Source organism: Diceros bicornis, chromosome 2, assembly GCF_020826845.1.
Source record: "Diceros bicornis minor isolate mBicDic1 chromosome 2, mDicBic1.mat.cur, whole genome shotgun sequence".
NCBI classification, from domain to species: Eukaryota; Metazoa; Chordata; class Mammalia; order Perissodactyla; family Rhinocerotidae; genus Diceros; species Diceros bicornis.
The window spans coordinates 87,108,540-87,131,716 of NC_080741.1; the positions used below are offsets into that span (position 1 = coordinate 87,108,540).

At 39.7% G+C, this 23,177-nt stretch overlaps 1 protein-coding gene across 4 annotated transcripts in view; it reads left to right on the forward strand.

The window, feature by feature from the left end:
• Positions 1 to 30: 30 nt before the first annotated feature.
• Positions 31 to 23,177, forward strand: part of NR2C2 (nuclear receptor subfamily 2 group C member 2) — a 120,548-nt gene continuing 97,401 nt past the window's right edge. Inside the window, exons 1-2 of one of the 4 annotated variants that reach the window (XM_058565788.1) lie at positions 31 to 218; positions 13,275 to 13,358. In XM_058565788.1, the coding sequence (XP_058421771.1) occupies positions 13,299 to 13,358 (60 nt within the window). In that variant the 5' untranslated portion in view covers positions 31 to 218; positions 13,275 to 13,298. Of the gene's footprint in view, positions 219 to 9,443; positions 9,979 to 13,274; positions 13,359 to 14,133; positions 14,312 to 23,177 lie in introns of those variants that run through there. The other 3 variants (XM_058565792.1, XM_058565793.1, XM_058565801.1) reach the window with 3 other exon arrangements.

The window sequence follows — 23,177 nt, forward strand, 5'->3', positions numbered from 1 at the left end:
CCCGCGACCCCGCCGGCGCCCCCAGGCCCGCCCCCGCCACCCCCGCCCCCACCTCGGCGTCTCGTCTCTCTCCCGCTGCCCCGTGAGCCCGCGGCCCGGGGCTCCCGCCATCTGCCAACGCCGGGAGCCCGGCCTCCCCGCGCCTTGCCCTCCGCGCCGGGGGCGCCCGCCGCAGACACGGGACCTGCTTCGAGGCCGCTTTGGCGCCAAATCCTGAGGTAAAATTGAAAAAGGGCCGGGGCGGGCTCGGGCCGGCGGCGGAGGGGGCGGGCCTGGCGCGCGGACATGGAGGCGCCGCCGCGGCGGCTGAACCCGACCCTTTTACCTTTGCCACGGGGCGGCGGCGGCGGCGGCGGCGCCGGACGCTTTGCATAGTGGGCCGGGCCGCTCCCCTCCTCCCCTCCCCGCCCCGGCCGGGCGAAGCGAGCGGGCTCCCCCTGACCGGCCCGGCCGGCGCAAGGGTGGGGGCGGAGGGGGAATGGCCGCGGCCCCGCCTCACAGTTGGCCCTCCGCCAGCGCCGCCATTTTGTTCTCGACGGAGATAGCTCCGGCTGGGCCGAGCTCCCCTCCTCTGTCTCAGCCTCCTCCTCCCCGCAGTCCCTGCTTCCCTCGCTCCCCGGCTCCTCGCCCCTTCGCTTCCCGAGTGCAGTTGGCGGCCGCCGCGGCCCAACCGCCGTTTTTTCTTAAGGGGAGGGTGGAGGAAAAGGAGGGAGGTGGGTACGGGGCCCGACCTCGTGAGCGACGGCTGGGTTGACCAATTGGTGCTCAGAGAGGATGTCCGGGGTCTGCGGCTCCGCCCCCCGAAGCTCTGCTGATTGGCTCGGGTGGGAGTGGGCGGTCCCCGCGGGGCGCGGGAGTCCTGGCGGGGTGGGAGCAGAGGCCGGGGCGGGGCCGGGGGCGGGGCGCGCGGGGGCGCGGCCGGGGTTAAGGTCTGGGGCACTCGGACACCAGCGAGGGCCCGGGAGGCATCCTTCGGCCTGGAACGCGTCCAGAATGAATGCTATAAAACAATAGTAGTAAAGATGATGAAGCGTCTTGGATCCGCTGGCTCATGGAAAGGCTTTTCGGAATGTGGACCCCGTTCAGGGCTCCTGCCCGTCTTTTCGGCACGGCCGCGGGCGAATCCCCTTTCTGAGGCTGAATTTCGTAGACTGTAAAATGGAGAGAATGGGCGTTCTTCCCTGGACGGACCTTCCATCTCAGCATCGTTTGAGGGGCTCTACTCAGGAAATGGACTCCAGGCTACTTTGTGAACCTCAAAGTAGTGTAAAAATGATGTTATTGTTGAAAATGGGATGTAGAGCCAGGAGTGGAAAGCTTCAGGGTTTTGAGGGCTTGAAAGAACAGAGGTGAATCTGAGGTAACGCTCTTCTCATTAGTTGAATAAACACATATTTGCTTAGTTTGGGGCACTGGGGATACATCCAGAGAACCAGATAAGGCCCCTGCCCTCCTAGAATTGGAGGTGGAGGTGAATAGACAAATAGATGATTTCAGAGAGGTAAACTCCATGAAAGAAATGAGATGAAACTGGATGATGTGTTAAAGAAGGCCTGAGGAGACTAATTTAGATCGGATGGTCAGGGAAGGCCCCTGGGAGGAGGTGATTTTGAACGGGAGGAACCCAGGGAAGGAGTAGTGTTCTGAGAGAGAGAATCGCATGTGTAAAGGCCCAGGAGGGAAAGCGTTTGGTGTGATTGAGAACAGGCCGGTTGTGGCATGAGAATGGTTGGAATTCGTTTGTGGTCCTTGCCGTTATCTCACTCTACCACCAGGCTAAAATCTGTGAAAAATGACAAAAGTAATGGAGCATAAATCTTCAATTTAATAATAAAGAGTCAAGGAAAGTATAGCCATCAAATGAACTGCTGATCAATACGTGACTTTGGGGGGAAAGCCTCAGAAAATCACGTTACTTCCAGATTGAAATCCTTTGTCAGCCCCTTACATCTGTCTTCAATTTACCAAGTATTTGCTGAGCCCCAGTAATACCCTAGGCACTAGGTGCTAGACTGGGAATACAAAGATGACTAAGACACTGATCAGTGTTCTCAAGTATGTGTCAATGTGGTTCTATGCACGAGTTCTGTTCTCTCCCTCTCCCCTCCCGCCCCATATATACGTACGCACAGATCTCAGCTCAAGCATCACTTCCTTGGAAGCGGTCTGTGATGCCCACTGCCAGGCTAGATCAGATTCTTTTACTTTACACTGTGTTCTTTTCCTTTATGTGTTACTTCCTGCTCCAGCAACCTTCAACCACTGATGGTCAGGAGTCGAGGATATGTAATGCACCAGTTCCTTGCTCCCCAGGCAGGATAACTCATTTTCCAAAGTTCTCCCTGCAGGACCGAGCCCCAGTTGCCCACAGTGACAACTTGCTCAATAATGGACCATTTATTGTCTGTTTCCCCTACTCTGTGTCCCTTCCCCACTTCCCTACCAGTGTTTGCTGGGATCATCTTCTGAATAAACTATCTACTTGCAAATCCTTGGCTCAGAATTGCTTCTGGGAGAATCCAAATGAAAACATAGAGGAAGTGTGTTTGCAGTGCCAGCAATAAAATGTCTGTTACAGTACTTGGATGAATTTGGGAAGTGGTCCCTCACAGATATGGCACGTGCGCCCGGAGATGTAAATGTGGATAAGATAACCCAGATGAATCCCTTTTTATCCACTTATATGTTGATTTATGGTTTTTTTTTTAAGACAAGAAATAGATAATTTAATAATTAATCGAATTATAATTTAAATTATGTGAAAGTTAATGAGCTCATATGGAACTCATTAATAAATAAGTAGCCCAAATATAATCATGTCATTTAACTGAAAAAACAAAGCACCAATGTGATTTTCTTGAAATTAAAAATGCTAGTCTTTGTTTCTCTATCACAGGGGATCAGAGAACAGAGAAGAAGCCTTTAGTGGATTTGCAGAGAGTTGAGAGTTGAAAGTCTCTGTAGCCATTAAAAATTTTAATATAAATATTAAAATGTTAAATATTTTAATATTAAAATAAAATATTAAAATATTAATTTTAAATATTTATTTTTCCAAAGATAAATTGATTTCTGCAATGGAATTATTGAAAGTCACCTTTTAATTGCTTTACCAAGGTTAAAAGCAGATTTTGCAAAGTATAGATCAAGTTTCCACTGGAAAGTCTGGTAAATGGAATATTTTTCTTGACTTATTTTATATAATACAGATTTTATAAGTAAAATGTTATGGTCTTTTAAAAACAGTAACAGTCATACTTTTATTTAATTCTTTGTTTATTTTTGGATGTTTCTGTTCTATCCTGTTCAAGGATTTTTTGGTATCACTTGTTCAATTCAACGTTTTGGATTACTTGAACTAATTACTCAGGGTAACCAGAGAACTGATAGTTTAATGAAAAAGCTATATATTGTCTTACACCATTAAACTAGTTATTTATTACTTTCAATAGTTGTATTTATAGTGACCTTGATGTTTTGTTTTAATGAACATGCCCTTACAGAAAGAAGAAAAACCTTATGTGTAATAACCTCAGTTTATGAGGACTTCTGAGAAGTTTTAACATTTGTCTCCATGCAGTCAACTGACAGTGCAGCACCTGTCCCCAGAACCTTGAGTAGGTAGCCTGTCTGAGGTTTATACATTCCCCACTTGTAAAAAGGGGAAGGGGAGCCAACACTGAGATTGCGGCCAAGGGTAGGGGCCACTTGTTGTCTGAATAGAGAACAAAGAAAACAAAGCAGGTGGTCCTCTGTAGAGCAGCCTCCCTTCAACTTTGGTACTGAACTACTGACCTCGTGTGTCTAGCTGCCTGAGTGTCTCCACATATTGAGGGCTCTCATTTGGGATTTTTATCTCTGAGTTCTCTTATCTATGTGCCATGTGCTCCTTTAGTCCCAAAGCACCTCCTAGAGCAGATACTAGTCCGCCTTAATCAATACCACGTGGGAGGAATCTGTGCCGGAATCCATCTTAGAGCTCATCAGGTCCAGCCTCACACCTGATGCAAAACTCCCCTGCCAGAGTTTAGTTTATCTCTTTTTACTTTATTGCTTGTTATAAGGAACTTAAATAATGGTGACTTTTTTCCTCCATGTGTAACTATCATCTTTAACGTGATGGACACATTCATGCTCTTGTCACACATTGTAAAAGCTATGCTCTTATTTGTTGGAGTTTCACTTGCCTTCAACTATGCCTGGAGGCTGAAATTCTCTTTATAATTCCTTCCCATCCTGCCATTCCTTTCCCATATCCCTTGACACCTACTGCTGCTACCTGCTCCCCAGCCTCTCTTGAGGTGCCCTGAGCACTAGAGAGTTTTAAACAGCAGGAGTTCTATGCCAAGAGGCAGGACTGCCTAGGAACACAACTCAGCTAGCATAGCTCACAGTGATGATAAGGGGGGTGTGGATAGAGAGGATGAAAGCCCAGATCAGGACATTTGCATAGGGCATTGTTAGGGGGACAATAAGAGCAGATTTATAACCCTGGTATCTGGGAGTCCTGGAGTAGAAGGATGGGAAGTGAATTGTTAAGGATGGGAAAGGAATAGGCTAGCTCAGATGCTCAACTGTCCTTTCTGATTTACCCCTAGACTCCAGGTAGCCTATAATGATGAAAGCCAACCTCAGGGATAAATTGTGATTTTTAGGGACAATAGAAATTATCTCCTCCACTGTAATAAGAGGCCTGAAGTCCCTTAATGGGAGATAAAACCTTTCATTCCATCATTATTGACAGTAACCCAAAGATTCTAGTTCCTGGAAATGTTAACATGTTGATAGGGAGGAATTTCATTCCAAGTGTAAAAGAGGATATCATTTTCTCCTGTTTGGATTAGTGGGAGATGTGAGAGAGGTGCTGGGGCCTGGAAAATGGGGTGAATGCTATTGAAGAGTGAGGAGGAGAAATGAGAGGCTGGTGGGGCCAAACTCAAACTTGAAGGCTTCATGGCTTACTGGGAGCCACCTTATTTACTTTTATTGTTCATATATTGATAGAAACTATGCAAAAAAAAAAATTCTTACCTGGCTGCCTGCACATACACCTTAAAAACTCCAATAACTGCCTGCCTCTGTGTGGAAAAGAGGTCTCCTCTGAGAAAGATACACAACTGAGATTGGATGGCTCTTAAGAAGTTACACAATGCCAGCAGGCTTCATGATGCATTTTCCCCAGTGGTATTTCTTGTACAGTGAATCTGATTATGTACTATTTGTAGAACATTTCAGAAATGTCATTTCTACCACCCTCATTCTCTTTCTCTTCCCCTCCCCCATTGCTTCTGCAATAATGTATCTTTTTACTAGGTCGATTAGGTGAATAAGCCTGGAGTTATTGAAAAGTCACTCTTTACCAAGGTTAAAAGCAAATATCGTAAAGTATATGTCAGCCCCTGGCTGAAAAGACTGGTAATTAGAATATGTTTGTTGACTTATTTAATACAGTGCAGGTTTTTAAAAATAAAAAATAAATTTACAATATATGTTTCTTTTCTGAAGAAGTAAAAGACAGTCAATTTTTAAAAATAGGAAAATTTTTAGATGAAGAAAAGATAGCATTGCATCAAAAGACATGTACAAGAGTGTTCATAGGAACATGAGTTGTAAGAGCTCCAAACTAGAAATGATCTAAATGTTCATCAGCTATAGAATGGATAAATAAATTATGGCGTGCTCCTACGTTGACATTCTATACACCAATGAAAATGGGCTAACTACTCATGTTTATCACAAAAATAATGAGTGAAAGAAGCTAGACACACAAAATATATATTACATACAGCTCAAAAATAAGCAAAACTAATCCATGATTCAGGAGAGAAGAGAAGTAAATGACTATGAGGGATACAAGGGAGACTTTTGGGGTGCTGGTAATGTTCTGTTTTCTGATCTGTGTGGCATTTACATGTGTGTATTCACTTAGTGAAAATTCATTGAGCTGTTCCATTTATGATGTGTGCACTTTTATATTTGCATGTTGTACTTTGGTAAAAATTTTTTCTTAAAAAATACATGATAAAATTGTCCTATTTTGATCAATATGATTATTATGCAGGTAAAATTTTAAGGGAAAAGTGTGTTCAAGTTCCAAAAGAATTGTATTGTTACTATCTGGTGGGGCTAGATCAGAAATTTCTGTGAGTAGTACTGAAACGTAAATCACATATTTAGGAATTAGTGGTTGTATAAATGAGCTATTAAATGATCTGGCATATTGATGTGAATAATTTGTTTCCTCAGATAATTAAATTGTCTTTTGTCACTTTTTTCAATTCCCTCTTCTTGACTTCCTTTTTCTGCGAAATTATTTTGAAGGGCACTGTGGTATAGAGGTAGTGTTGTGATTTTAAAGTCAGAGAGGCCTGAGTTAGAACCCTAGGTCCACCTCTTACTAGCTGGATGACTTGAAACAAGTTGGTTAAACTTCTGAGTCTCAGTTTTTTCTGTCTATTTTGGCAGAGCTAAAACCTACTCAGAGGGTATGTTAAGGATTAAGTGATGCCTAGTTTGATATAAGGCACATCAACGCATTGTAGATGCTCAGGAAATCTATCCTGCTTTCCTTCCATCTGTCTATCCCTGGTTCACACTAATAGGAATGAAGAGAGTCATGTCACCCTTACACTTGGGCCCTTGGTAAGGTGAAGAAAATCACCCACAGTGTACAATGATTTTTTTAGGGAAGGTCTCCACATGGAGGATTGTAGCACTGCTCTGGTAGCATAGGAACTGCATGTAGGTGAGAGCCACTTCTCTTCCTCATATTCAACCCTCACCCCACCTCCCCAGCCCCAGCACGCACACACCATTGCTGCCACTTTCTTATAATCCAGCCTTGTAATGTGGAAGAAACAAGTTTGCTGTGGAGAGCAGGAAATCACCTGACCCAAAAGCTAAGTAATCTTTGAGTCTAAATAGTGGCAGGGTTTCTGATGACAGGCTGAACTTGACCTTAGAGGCATCTCCAGGAGCATCTTTTCTGTTGATGAACACTGAATCTGCCACTTGATTTCCATTTCCTGATTTCAAGTCTTGAGTTATATGTTTCTCATTTTTTTATTCTCTCTCAGGCTATCTAGATTCGTCAGCTTTTATTTTCCCATGAGTATAAAAAGATTTCTGTCAATTACAGTATAATAAAATTTACACTGAATACCTTGTACCTATCAAGAAGTTCTATACCTGGTAGTAGTTTGCAAATAGTTATTAGGTATTGGTTTATTTTTAAATATTTGTGAGATTTATTCTAATTCAGCCCTTTCATTTTGCCCAGTTGTACAATTTAACAGAATGAATTACAAATGCTTTGTGAGCATATAATACATATATATAGTAAATTTTCACATGGATCTTATGTCAAGATGAGAGACCTATTGGTAATTATAATACCTATTTTACAGTTCGAATTATTGCTTTCAAATTTCTTTGAGAAAGTAAAAGTGGTACCATCTCCTTGTACCAATAGTAGCTACCATGTATTTCATGTCTACTGTGTGCCAGGCATAGTGTTAGGCCCTTTACATACATATTTAAGATCCTAATCATCACATTAACCTCATGTGGTTCGGTATCAGAGAGATCCACCTAGCGCCAGAGCCTCAGAACCCAATATATTTGTTTAGATGAGAAAATACCAAGACAGTAGATATTTTTGAATGTTATATAATTATGGGCCACATAATACATAAATGTGAATTACATGAATCAGTTGATTATGAAGGGAAAGGCAGGCTCACCCATTCCTGTCAAAGAAGACAGAGTTTCCTTGTCCCAGGGCTTGTTTATTGTTATTTCAGACACTGGCTCCTAAGCCTGCCTCTGTGGAGAGCATAGCTGGGCTGTCCTAGCGACTGACTTGGGATTCAGGTGTTTGCAGACAGAGCCCAGCTTTCACTGCAGTGGGATCTGTAGCCCTGCTTAACTAAAGAAACTCTGCTTACAAAGTTTGGTCAACTGTACACTTTTCATGAGCCTAGAAGAGTTGATTGAAAGTCACCATTGTTATCTGCTTCTTGGATGCTAAAAGAGTGATCTTGGTCTAGTTGTATTTGAAAGAATTTCAGTTATAAAACCTACTGCCACATAAGGCTAAGCAATAATAGTTTTACTTCCATCATTCTGTGGTCTGTATTACAGTTTTTATGTACTGTGCCCTGTTGTCATTCGTGTGCTATACAGGAAAACTTCACTAGTTCAGGTTAAGTTTAAGACTCTGCTTTCATCCCTGGTCTTTGTTGCCACCACTTTCTAACTGGCCTACCATGTACACTCTCTCCTTTTCTGTCATCTCCACACTGTTCCCCAAAGGATTTTTTTTGACGATCTAGATGTGATCACTTCATTTCTCTGCCAAACCTCTGATAGTTTTCCATTGTTTACGGTGGCAGCCTTGCCTCTCTCTTCCCCTGACCTCTCCAACAATTCCCCACCATCTTGCCTGCTGTTCCTCAAATATGCCATTCTCCTTCATACCTGACGGGTTGTATGAGGTGTCCTCTCTGCTTAGAACTCTCTCTCCATCCTCCTGCTCTTTGATTGCTAAATTTCCACTCTTCCTTCAAGACCCAATTTAAATAGCTCCTCTCCTGTAAAACTGTCATTGGCTCCCACAGGCAGAGGGAGATGCTTCTTCCTTTGGACACTCATTGTAGCATTTACATTGCATAGCTATTATTGGTTTGCTTCTTAAGTTCTTCAAAGAGAAGGACTTTCTTCTCTTGCTCCTTTTTTTCTTCTTTTATTCGTATTGTTATTATTATTAATTCCCAGTAGTCAGTTCATTGCCTAGTTCACAGCAATTGCTTAAAAAGGATTGGTGGTCATTGAACTTAGTTTAAAACCACCATAGGACAATATTCTGTAGCAGTTTTTTTTTTTTTTTTTTTTTTTTTGTGAGGAGATCAGCCCTGAGCTAACATCCGCCAATCCTCCTCTTTTTTTTTGCTGAGGAAGACGGCCCTGGGCTAACATCTGTGCCCATCTTCCTCCACTTTATATGGGACGCCGCCACAGCATGGCCTACCAAGCAGTGCGTCGGTGCGCGCCCGGGATCCGAACCAGCGAACCCCGGGCCGCCGCAGCGGAGCGCGCGCACTTAACCGCTTGCGCCACCGGGCCGGCCCCTCTGTAGCAGTTTTTTTTTTTTTTTTTTTTTGCTGAGGAAGATTGGCCCTGAGCTAACATCTGTTGCCAATCTTCCTCTTTTTGTTTGAGGAAGATTGTTGCTGAGCTAACATCTATGCCAGCCTTCCTCTATTTTGTATGTGGGACACTGCCACAGCATGGCTTGATGAGTGGTGTCTAGGTCCGCACCTGGGATCCAAACCCACGAACCCTGGGCCGCCAAAGCAGAGCACACGAACTTGACCACTACACCACCGGGCTGGCCCCTGTGGCTGTTTTTTTTTTTTTTTTTTTTTTTAGTTTTTTTTGCAGTTTTTGTAGTCAAGATACTTGGTCTTATGGCTCTTCTGGCAACTAATCAGGTTCTTTTCAGGAAACATTATTGTGTATGTGGGCAGTCTTCCAGAGTTAGGGAGCTGAGTGGGTCAAACACCTGCCTTTGAAGACCTCAGGTTTCTATACCAAGAGTGGCTTTAGTGTTCTGTCCACAGTGCTTATTAATACAGTGCCTGGTGTATAGTAACCACTCAGTAAGTGTCAGTTACTATCAGTATTATGCTTAGCTCCACCAGCCAAGAAGGTTGTTTTTAAATGCTTTGTCTAGTTTGTAGAATCAAAACAATAGATTCTTTTTTTCAGATTTCACATGCAAAATTATATTGTGCTAGTGAATGTGGTTTTTCAAACTACATTTAGACACAACCCACTGTTCCCTGGAGCTTCTCATTCTAGGTGGACACTCCCTAATGACCACCATTGATCAAAGCTCTCTACCCTTCCTTCTCACTATGCCATCTTTCTGTCTCTAGGACTACGTGTGGCTACAGTAGCAGTAAGAGAAACTCTCAGGTGAGAGTCTTACCAAACCCTGATATTATCTTGTTTTTTCTGGGGTGCACTTGAGTTAAATATTTTCCCTCACTTCCTGACATCACCTGAGGGTTTTGTTTTACTTACATCTTACATTGTGGTATCCTGGAAGAAGAGGTGTCTTGTCTTCCTTATTTATATATGAGGATAGGATATGGTTTGTGACTTATTTTCAAAAATGATGAAATGGAAAATATATTTTTGAAATTACCTGCTCACTTATCTGCTCTCACTGGATTTAAATCTTTATTGAAAGCACTTTTTATAGTTTCTCTTTCAATTTCTCTCTCTCACTCTTATTCTCACTCTTTGTCTCTGCTTGTTTTTCCAGAAAGTATACATTCCTCCTTGTTCATTTTTAAGCAGTTTCCAAAGCTGCACTTGATGATACGTGAAGCTGCTTTGGAGGCAGAAAACCAACAATGAGGTCAAGAATTGTAAGAATTCAAGTGTATAAAGAAAGGTTGCTGCTCTGGGTCTTGAGTATTTGAGATGGTCCAGGAAGTTGGTGTGGGAAAGAGAGCAAGGTGGGGAGCATTTGCCCTAACAGAGAGCAATACTTATTATAAAGCTGCAGTAATAAGATAATGGTAATAGCATAGCGAAAGATAAGGGGGAACTCTAGTGGAATAACATTGAGAACCTGAAATTATAGCCATACATACAGGGAAGCCTGACATCTGGCAGAGGTGGCATTGCAAATTAGTGGGGAAAAGGATAGATTGCTCAAAAAAATGGTGCTGAAAAATTGATTATCCATCCAGGAAGAAATTTAATTGGATCCTTACTCCTCATCAAACTCAAGAATCAATTTGCAGATGGATTGAGAACTTAAATATAAGGGACAAAACTCTTAAACATTTATGAGAAAATATATAAAATTATACTTATCACCCTGGGGTGGGACAGGATTTTCATAAATAAAGCGTAAAAGTACAAACTGTAAAAGAAAATATTGATAAATTCAGCTTTATTAAATTTAAGAACTTCTGTTCATCAAAAGACACTATAAAGAAAGTAAACAGATAAGCCACAGAGTGGGAGAAGATATTTATAATTTATATAATCAACAAAGACTATCCAGAATATTTTAGCTTTTCTAAGCTATACAGGTTAACTACTACTTCTCTGTGACCTAATATCTATAGTCACCAGTCAATAGCAGTAGTATCTTGGGACCCCCAAGCCCTATCTGAGGTTGTTTGGTCCTGCAAATTTAGTGTTAAAGTGAATCATTACAGAAAGTTTTCTGAGTTCCTAAGTCTCTAGCAGGCAGTCATCTATAAAATCCACTTCAACTCAAAACTTGAAGGATCAAGCTACCTCTTTCAGGAAAACCCAATAGAAAGATATCCTTTTCTAGTACTCTGTTATTTCTATACTACTCAATAATATTTCCCCAATGATATTTCTGTAAAATTCAAATTAATATATTTCTTTGCATCAAGCTGGAGTTAATAATAGCAATGGAAATGCTAATAACACCCAAAAGTGGTAAAATTAATAGTTGCAGCTGCATGTTTGGATTTTATTTCTTAATATATAATACTTATTGGTTATCTTTATCCATTTGATTTCTTACAGAGCTCTTATTTACTGTTTTGAGAAAAAAGAACTCGAGACTTGTCACATGCAATAATTATGTTTTTAATAGTGGTCAGTTGACTTTTCTGGTATATGTGAAGTGATGCTTTTTTCCTCCATTTCTATTAGTTGGAACCAAACTGTAACTAGGGGAAAAGACCAGAGTGTTTCTCTGTTTTTTCTTCTAGAAATAGAAAAGTAAATAAACAGCAGTTAAAAGTCTTGACTACTTATTAAAAGAATAAATAACTAGAAACACAACCTCCACAGTTTCAGACCTGATCCTGTTATGTGAAGATGAGTCACTGACACTGGTGACTTGGTATCATTCTAGCACTTGGTGCAGTACCTGCTCTCACAGGATTTTGACTCTTTGAGGCAGGGGCAAGTTCTTTTATATTTGTCAGTCACAGTTTCATGCTCCCATTTCTCTCTCATTATCATTTTGGCACTAAAATAATCTGAAGGGGAATTATGATAATAGGAGTGGCCATCTGATAGTGGATAGAATACTATACAAAGTTACCAGAGAGTGAAAAAGCTTCATAGAGATCAATGCTTATAGGTATAATACTTTAGGCAAAAATTATAGGAAAATATTTTGTAAAATTGCATTGTGAAATAGTCTAGTTTGTGATTGAGGAAGGGCCAAGCAAATGAACCGTGTATACATTTGTGTATATTACACACGCGGTACTACTATATAGTTCTTACATGTAAATGCTGGAAGTAAATTATACTAGAGCTTTGTTCTCCTATTAACCATGGGACTTGTGCAGTCAATAATGAAGTCTTTCTGATTTGTCCAGGAATTAGGTCCAAAATGAAATCCCTTTATCCTGAATTCTTTGTGGTAGAGTTATTGGAAAGGGTGTAGGGACCAGTCAGGGGAGCTATGTGTTATAACCTGAAGAGACCCGGGGTCTGTTTCATCAATAGTGCTTGCGCTCAAGTGATCCTGACCCAGGAGAACAGCATACTTTTTGGTCTTTAGATGATCTTCCTCAATTTTTACAAATGATGGCACTCTTTTTTCTATTAACAGAGAGCTGAATTATCTGGTTTTCTAATTTAATAAGGACTTAAAAATATAAACTGATAAATTTACGGGTACCATGCTCTTAGCCCACTGTAGTAATTCAGTCTCCTTACTTTTCTTTCTTTCTTAGGGATAGCGTTTGCCTCTTAACCTATAAGTTTGGTGTGTTAGCACTTGGGCAGGGTTTTGCTTCTCACATGGCCACTAGTAACAGAAGTATAGTGATGATAGCAGTCTAGTGCTCTGTATCTAAAGTTGATCTCACACCTTTCTCAGATAGCCGCCTTCTTAGTCAGCATACTGTGACAAGAGCTATCCCGAAAAGGTGTGATTCCCAACTCTCTGAGAGGTGAGCCAAGCTGTTACAATCCAAGAGACCTGATAATTAAAGTTCCAAATTCATCTTTGTCTGTGTTTACCACGGGAAGTCTTGTTTCCAAATTGAAATGTTTCTACTAATTAATTTTGGTAACTGTAATTGGAGAGACTGGTGCAGCACATCCACATATTCTTAGCCTGCTAGCTCTGTCTTCTATAGACCACAAAATCTGCACAAGATAGTACCAAAGATGAATTTTGATTACAAAGATGAATTTTTCAAGTGGCCTAGTTTCTCCCCACCTGATAGAAGTTGCTGCATCTTTCCAAACAGGTTCTCTAATGATCTTGCTTCACCATGGCTACAAATATGGAGGGGCTGGTTCAGCACAGAATGGGGACCCAGCAGGTGGCTGAGGTGAGTGACAGGGGCTAGCACAGTAGCTGGCACCCTTGCTTTTGAAAGGAAAAGTACATCAGTGTGCTCTGTTGTTTCAAAACAGTCCCAGTGAAGTCAGCATGTGATCCAAATCCAAAGCAGGAAGATGCCATGGAAGAAAAAATAAAAATGACAAGAACATTTATTCCTAATGTTTCTTTGCATGAGTAGGGTGGCCTAGCTGCATATAATAAGGTAACTTTAAAAAATTTCGCCTTGAACCAAAAACTAAAAGAATCTGGTGCTTATCAAACTTGTGAGTATAATTTTAACTCCAAGGCTCTTAGTTTCTTACACATTTGATATTTTGTTAATACTGTGGTATGGTGGAAAGCCCCGATTCTGTGCATTCTGCAGTCATTATTGACCATTTACCATGTACTGGGGATTTTGCTAAGTGCTGAGAAATATGGAGGTTGAATGAGCCATTGGTTCTTCCTTTAGCATTCTTGGAGCCTGGTTAAGGAGTAATTATAACACAGGGTGAGAAATATAACTCGGTGTGAGGAAGGTGATCCTGGAGGTGGGTCTTGAATGACAAGTCATTGTCAGACAAACATTTGTCAGACAAACCCAAGGAAGTGGGGTGGGGAACTCTGTGGCAGATGCTGGAGAGGGCATCCTAAATCAGAAACCTATGTAAAGACAGGACAGAGGCATGAAATAGTTTGGTATGTTGAGGCAACTTGAGGTGTAAAGGAGGGAAGGAGGGCAGGATCTTTTCACTGGCCATATGCAAGGGCTTCAGTCCTCACAACAACCTTTTCAGGTTGATATGATCATTATTCTCATTTTTTAAGTGAGGGAACCAAGGCTCAAAGACAGAAGTAATTGGCTAAGAGCATGCTGACCCAGTTCTGTTTCACTTCTTCCAAAGCTCCTCCAATAAACCATGCATCATACTGCAGCCAGGAGCCATTAGAAGGACTCAGGTTTGCATTTTTGAACCAATACTCATATTTCTAGCATGAAGATGCAAATTTACCAAAGAATGGACATTTAAAGGAAGGATTTAAAAAAAATAAAAAGTAAAAACTACACATATGCCAGTTTTAAATTAAAAATGGTGAGCAGATTTTAGATCAACCATTAACTTTAAAGCAACAGTATAACTAACTAATCCTCTTCCTCCAGCAAATAATGATTAATATTAACTGAAGATGAAAGCAGAGAGATTTCACAAATTTTTTAATATTATATTTTTGAAAGGGCTATCAGAGCTGTGAAAGTATAAGGGTTAAAATGCTTGTGTTTATTTGTTGCTTTTGTTTATGATAGGAACAATTACCTTGAAAATCATTGTTGATTTTTAAAATATTTAGGGTTATTTTGCATTTAATACCATTTCCAATTGAGGCTAATTTTGAGACTAGTATATGGATCACTGTCCTAAGAGGTCATCATTAATTCTTTAGGGGAAGAGGTTAGTATAATAACCTATAGTACTAACCTATAGTAACTTATAGGTTAATATAAATTTTGTGTATGCATTCAGAAAATTTACTAGCTAAAATTTTCTGTCAGGTACCTTATTTTCTTCAGGAAATGGTATTTTGTGTATAAACTTAGTGTAACTATTGTTTCCTATGCCAAAAAGTGCATTTTTAGGAGACTTCCAACGTAATAGAAGGCATTCATAATTTGGAGTACAAAAGCAATCTTCCTATTTAAAATATTCCCTAGATTTCCTTGCTGTTATTTAAGGGATAAGTGTGTGTGTGTGTTCTTTGAAAGTTTGAGCTTAATAACTTTAAATTACATATAATAACTATATATAATATTAGATGAGCTAAACAAGTAAGAGAGCCTACAGTGCATCATTTCAGTGCTAAATAGTAGTTGAGTGGGAATAAAGTATCTAAATTGAGGGGTTATTAACAGTCAGTTTTGAATAGTTGTTTGTTCAATCAGTAGACAATGAAGGAGCATACCCCTTCCCTGCCCGTCGGCCAGAGAGGGCGCACAGGTGAATAATAGGACTGGGCATCTGCTCCCAAGAGGTCTCTGTCACTGGAGTCAAACGTGAGATGGGCCACACTAGGGTGATGAATGGGAAGGGACAGGCTCTGTGTAGTGGAAAGGAGACTCTATTGTGGTCGAACAGATTGGGGTTTAAATTCGGGCCCTGCCATTTGTTATCTGGGTGACTGCCTTGTGCCTCAGTTTCCTCATCTAGAACATGGGAGTAATAATAGTGTCTAGCTATCTCATGGGATTGTTGTGAGAAGTCATTGAAGTAAAATTGTGTAAAGAGCTTTAGTAGGGGCCATGCTTTTCCTCCATGAGTGAGATACACAACATTGTCAATTATGTAAATGATTTTCTCTCAGGTTCTGAAATCAGTCTTTTTCTCCAGACCAGATAAGTCACAAATACCAAGATAAAGTACAAAAATTGGATAATACAAAGTAACAACTTGATGTCCTATAATATGTTAAAATTTATTCAGTTATTCAGAAGGACAGTTTAACATAGTGGTCAAGAGTATAGACTCAGGAGCCAGATTCCCTGGATTTAAATTCTGGCCCTGCCACTTGCAAATTGTGTGACTTCTCTGTTTTTTTTTTTTTTTTTTTTTCAATTTTTTATTATGGTAAAATACACGTAAAATAAAATTTACCTCCTTAACCATTTTTAGGTGTACACTACAGTGGTTTTTAATTGATTCATAGTGTTATACAACCATCCCCACCATCCATCCCCATACCTTTTCATTTTGTAAAAATGAAACTCTATACCCATTATATAACAACTCCCCATTTCTCCTCCTAGCCCCTGGAAACCACAAGTCTACTTTCTGTCTCTGTGACTTTGATTACTCTAAGATACCTCATGTAAGTGGAGTCATACAGTATTTGTCTTTTTGTGACTGGCTTATTTCACTTAGCATAATGTCCTCAGAGTTCATCCATGTTGTAGCATATTACAGAATTTCCTTCCTTTTTAAGGCTGAATAATATTCCATTGTATGTCTGTGCCACATTTTGCTTATCCATGCACCTGTCGATGGACACTTGGGTTGCGTCCACGTTTTAGCTATTGTGAATAATGCTGCTATGAACATGGGTGTACAAATATCTCTTCAAGACCCTGATGTCAATTCTTCCAGAAGTGAAATTGCTGGATCATATGGTAATTCTATTTCCAGTCTTTTGAGGAACTACCATACTGTTTTCAACAGCAGCAATACCATTTTACATTCCCACCAACAGTGCACAAGTGCTCTAATCTCTCCATATCCTTGCCAGCACTTGTTCTTTTCTATTTTTTGTTATTTTAATTGATGTTTTAATGGTTTGTAACATTGTGATATTTTTGGGTTGTACATTTTTGTTTGTCCATCACCATATATATGACTCCCTTCACCCCTTGTGCCCACCCCCCACCCCCCACCCCCCACCCCCCACCCCCACTGCCCCTGGTAACCACAGTCCAGTTTTCTCTGTCCATGTGTTGGTTTATATTCCACATATGAGTGAGATCATACAGTGTTTGTCTTTGTCTTTCTCTTTCTGGCTTATTTCACTTAACATAATATGCTCCAGGCCCATCCATGTTGTTGCAAATGGGACGATTTTGTCTTTTTTTATGGCTGAGTAGTATTCCATTGTATATATATACCACATTTTCCTAATCCAATCGTCAGTCGAGGGACACTTAGGTTGCTTCCACTTCTTGGCTATGGTGAATAATGCTGCAATGAACATAGGGGTGCATAAGCCTCTTTGGATTGTTGATTTCAGGTTCGTTGGATAGATTCCCAGTAGTGGGATGGCTGGATCATAGGGCATCTCTATTTTTAATTCTTTGAGGAATCTCCATACCGTTTTCCATAGAGGCTGCACCAATTTGCATTCCCACCAGCTGTGTATGAGGGTTCCTGTTTCTCCACATCCTCTCCAACATTTGTTGTTTTTTGTCTTGGTGATTATAGCCATTCTAATGGGTGTGAGGTGGTATCTTAGTGTTGTTTAGATTTGCATTTCCCTGATGATTAGTGATGTTGAGCATCTTTTCATGTGCCTATTGGCCATCTGTATATCTTCCTTGAAGAAGTGTCTCTTCATTTCCTCTGCCCATTTTTTGATCGGGTTGTTTGTTTTTTTGTTGTTCAGTTGTGTGAGTTCTTTATATATTATGGAGATCAACCCCTTGTCAGATGTATGTTTTGCAGATATTCTCTCCCAGCTGGTTGGTTGTCTGTTCATCTTGATTCTGGTTTCATTATTCTTATAAAAGCTCTTTAACCTGATAAAGTCCCACTTGTTTATTTTTTCTTTAGTTTCCCTAGTCTGGGTAGGCATGTCATCCGAAAAGATTCCTTTAAAACCAATGTCAAATAGTGTGTTGCCTATATTTTCTTCTATGAGTTTTATAGTTTCAGGTCTCACCTTCAGGTCTTTGATCCATTTTGAGTTAATTTTTGTGAATGGCGATAGCACATGGTCCACTTTCATTCTTTTGCATGTGGCTGTCCAGTTTTCCCAACACCATTTATTAAAGAGACTTTCCTTTCTCCATTGCATGTTCTTAGCACCTTTGTCGAAAATTAGCTGTCCGTATATGTGTGGTTTTATTTCTGGGCTTTCAATTCTGTTCCATTGATCTGTGTGTCTGTTTTTGTACCAGTACCATGCTGTTTTGATTACTATTGCTTTGTAGTATGTTTTGAAGTCAGGGATTGTGATGCCTCCTGCTTTGTTCTTTTTTCTTAGGATTTCTTTAGCTATTCGGGGTCTTTTGTTGCCCCATATAAATTTTAGTATTCTTTTTTCTATTTCTGTGAAGAATGTCATTGGGATTCTGATTGGGATTGCATTGAATCTGTAGATTGCTTTAGGTAATATAGACATTTTAACTATGTTTATTCTTCCAATCCACGTGCATGGGATATCTTTCCATTTCTTTATGTCATCATGGATTTCTTTCAATAATGTCTTGTAGTTCTTATTGTATAGGTCCTTCACCTCCTTGGTAAGATTTATTCCTAGGTATTTTATTCTTTTTGATGCAATTGTAAATGGTATTATCTTTTTGAGCTCTCTTTCTGTTAGTTCATTATTAGCATACAGAAATGCAACTGATTTTTGTAGATTGATTTTGTACCCTGCAACTTTGCTGTAGTTGTTGATTGTTTCTAATAGTTTTCCAACAAATTCTTTAGGGTTTTCTATATATACAATCATGTCATCTGCAAATAGTGAGAGTTTCACTTCTTCGTTACCTATTTGGATTCCTTTTATTCCTTTTTCTTGCCTAATTGCTCTGGCCAAAACCTCCAGTACTATGTTGAACAGGAGTGGTGAGAGTGGGCAGCCCTGCCTCGTTCCTGTTCTCAGAGGAATGGCTTTCAGTCTTTCCCTGTTGAGTATGATGTTGGCTGTGGGTTTGTCATATATGGCCTTTATTATGTTGAGGTATTTTCCTTCTATTCCCATTTTATTGAGAGTTTTTATCATAAATGGATGTTGTATCTTGTCAAATGCCTTCTCTGCATCTATTGAGATGATCATGTGGTTTTTATTCTTTGTTTTGTTGATGTGATGTATCACGTTGATTGATTTGCAGATGTTGAACCATCCCTGCGTCCCTGGTATAAATCCCACTTGATCATGGTGTATGATCTTTTTAATGTATTGTTGTATTCGGTTTGCCAATATTTTGTTGAGGATTTTTGCATCAATGTTCATCAGCGATATTGGCCTGTAATTTTCTTTCTTTGTATTGTCTTTGTCTGGTTTTGGTATCAGGGTGATGTTGGCCTCGTAGAATGATTTAGGAAGTGTTCCATCTTCCTCTATTTTTTGGAATAGTTTGAGAAGGATGGGTATTAAATCTTCTTTGAATGTTTGGTAAAATTCACTGGAGAAGCCATCTTGTCCTGGACTTTTATTTTTGGGGAGGTTTTTGATTACTATTTCAATCTCTTTACTTGTGATTGGTCTATTCAGATTCTCCATTTCTTCTTGGTTCAGTTTTGGGAGGTTGTATAAGTCTAAGAATTTATCCATTTCTTCTAGATTGTCCAATTTGTTGGCATATAATTTCTCATAGTATTCTCTTATAATCCTCTGTATTTCCGTGGTATCCGTTGTAATTTCTCCTCTTTCATTTCTAATTTTATTTACTTGAGCCTTTTGTGTGACCTCTCTGTTTTTTTGACTTGTTTATGAAGAATTAGTATTAATTCTTCTTGAAATGTCTGGTAGAATTCAGCAATGGTGCCATCTGGGCTTGGGCTTTTCTTTGCAGGTAGGTTTTTGGTTACTAATTCAGTCTCTTTGCTTGTTATAGCTCTATTCATATTGTCTGTTTCTTCTTGAGTCAGTTTCAGTAGTTTGTGTCTTTTTCAAAAGTTGCTTATTTCATCTAAGTTATCTGGTTTGTTGGCATACAATTATTCCCAGTATTCCTTTATAATCCTTTTTATTTCTGTAAGGTTGGTAGCAATTTCTCCCCATTTATTTCTGATTCTAGTAATTTGAATCTTTCTTTTTCTTGGTCAGTCTAGCTAAAGGTTTGTCAATTTGTTGATCTTTTCAGAGAACCACTTTTTGGTTTCGTTGATGTGTTGATGTTTCTCTTTTGTTTTTGTATTTTTTTATTTTGTTAATTTTCACTCTAATCAAAACCACAATGAGATACCATTTCACGTCCACCAGAATGGCTAGAAGTAAAATGTCAGATAACAAGTCTTGGTGAGGATGTGGAGAAATTGGAAACCTCCTACATTGCTGGTGGTAATGTTAAATGGTGCAGCCACTTTGGAAAACAGTCTGGCACTTCCTCATAATTGACATAGAGTTAACATATGACCCAGCAATTCCATTCCTGGGTATATACCCAAAAGAAATAAAACCATATGTCCACACGAAAACATATGCATGAATGTTTATAGCAGTATTATTCAAAATAGCCAAAAGGTAGAAACAGCCAAATGTCTATCAACTGACAAATGTGGTATATCCATGCAATAGAATATTATTCAGCCATGAAAAGGAAGTAGTGACACATGCTACAGCATAGATGAACCTTGACAATGTTATACTAAGTGAAAGAAGCCAATCACAAACCACGTTATATTATTCCATTCATATGTAATGTCCAGAACAGAGAAATCTGTAGAGATAGAAAGTAGATTAGTGGTTGCTTAGGGGCTGGATATTGGGGGTGATACCTGAAGAGTACAGGGTTTCTTGTTGTAGTGATGAAATGTTCTAAAATTGACTGTGGTGATGGTTGCACACATCTGTGAGTATAATAAAAACCATTGAATTAGACACTTTAAATGGGTAGATTGTGTGGTAGGTGAATTATATCTCAATAAAACTGTTTTTGAAAAACAGTACATAATAGCAGTCAGATGCCACTTCCAAAATTAGAAAGTATTTCTGAAATGAACAAAAAGAAATGGAAAAAAAAAAAAAGACAAAAACCGCAACTAAAGGGATTTGTGACCACTTCCACTCTTTAATTAGTATTGTATACTTTCCAAAACAGTAAAGAATGATTATATATACAGTAAACTATGTGTTAAAAAAAAAAACCAGTATATACAGTTTGATTCCAATTCTGTAAGATATTTCTATCTAATACTTATCTATAGCTATGGGCCATATACTGTATAATACAGTGTGCCAGGTATTATGCTAAGCTCATCTCATTTAATACTTCCATTAACACTGCAAGGAAAGCATTATTATTTTCCCCACTTTAAATAAGAGGAAACTGAGAGGTAGAGAGATTATTTTGCCAGGTTCCAAACCCACATCTGAGTGACTTCAGAGCCCAGGCTTTTATCCACTACACAACAAGTTCATTTTTTAAAATATCCTAAATGCTAATAGTATTTATTTATTTATTTATTGCTAAGGAAGATTGTCCCTCAGCTAACATCTGTGCCCATCTTCCTCCATTTTGTATGTGGGACACCACCACCACCATATGGCTTGTGAGCGGTGCATTGGTCCATGCCTGGGATTCGAACCTGCAGAACCCCGGGCCACCGAGGCGGAGCGTGTGAACTTAACCACTAGGCTACCGGGCTGGCCCTTCTAATAGTATCTTTAGTTTTCTGGATTACGGACAATTATCTTTACACCTTCATTTTCCAAATTTTAATTGTAACACTTTTGAAAAGTTAGTAACACCCTTTTTTTTTTTTTTTGGTGAGGAAGATTAGCCCTGAGCTAACATCCGATGCCACTCCTCCTCTTTTTGCTGAGGAAGACTGGCCCTGGGCTAACATCCGTGCCCGTCTTCCTCTGCTTTATATGGGACACTGCCACAGCATGGCTTGACAAGCAGTGTGTCAGTGCGTGCCCAGGATCCGAACCCGGGTCGCCAGCAGCAGAGTGCGTGCACTTAACCACTACTACACTGTGGGGCTGGCCCCTTTGCCCATTTTTTAATTGGGTTGTTTTGTTGTTTTTGTTAAGATGTAAGAGTTCTTTATATATTCTGGATATTAAACCCTCATCAGATAAGTGATTTCCAAGTATTCTCTCCCATTCTGTGGGTTACTTTTTCACTCTCTTGATAGTGCTCTGATGCAAAAAAGTTTTTAGTTTTGATGAAGTCCAGTTTACCTATTTCCTCTTTTGTTGTCTGTGTCTTTGGTGTCATATCCATGAAATCATTGCCAAATCCAATGTCACACTTTTCTCCTGTTTTCTTCTAAGAATTTTATAGTTTTAGCTCTTACATTTAGGTTTATGATCCATGTGTGTATAGTGTAAGGTATGGGTCCAGCTTTATTCTTTTGCATATTCTTCTCTAGTTTCCCCAGCACCATTTGTTGAAAAGACTGTCCTTTCCCCATTGAATGGTCTTGGCGCCCTTTTCGAAAATCATTTGACGTATATTCAAGGATTTATTTCTGGCCTCTCTATTCCTTTTTTTTTTTATGGTAAAAATTATATAACATAAAATTTGCCATCGTAACCATTTTTAAGTATACAGTTCGGTGGTGTTAAGTATACTCACGTGGTTGTGCAGTGGATCTCCACAACTTTTTTATTTTGTAAAACCAAAACCGTATCCATTAAACAACAACTCCCCATTTCCCCCTACCTCTAGCCCCTGGCAACCAGCATTCTACTTTCTATGAATTTGACTACTTTTTATACCTCATATAAGTAGAATCATATAGAAATTATCTTTTTGTGACTGGCTTATTTCACTTAGCATAATATCCTCAAGGTTCTGAGCTCTCTGTTCTATTCTATTGGTCTATATGTCTGTCTTTATCCTACTACCACACAGATTTGACTACTGTAGCTTTGCAGTAAGTTTTGAAATCAGGAAGTGTGAGACATTCAGTTTGTTCTTACTTTTCAAGATTGTTTAGCTATTTGGGTCCCTTGAGATTCCATATGTAGGTTAGGATGAATTTTTCTATTTCTACAAAAAAAAACGTTGTTGGGATTTTAATAAGGATTATACTGAATCTGTAGATGGCTTTGGGTAGTATTGACATCTTAAAAATATTAACTCTTCCAGGGGCTTGCCTGGTGGCATAGTGGTTAGGTTCACACGCTCTGCTTCGGCAGCCCGGGGTTTGCAGGTTCGGATCTCAGGCACAGACCTACATATGGCTCATCAAGCCATGCTCTGGCAGCATCCCATATACAAAACAGAGGAAGATTGGCACAAATGTTAGTTCAGGACCAATCTTCCTCAACCAAAAAATAAAAAATATGAAATCTTCCAAACCATGAACAGAGGATGTCTTTCCATTTTTTATGTCTCCTTTAATTTATTTCAGCAGTGTTTTGTAGTTCTTAGTGTACAGGTCTT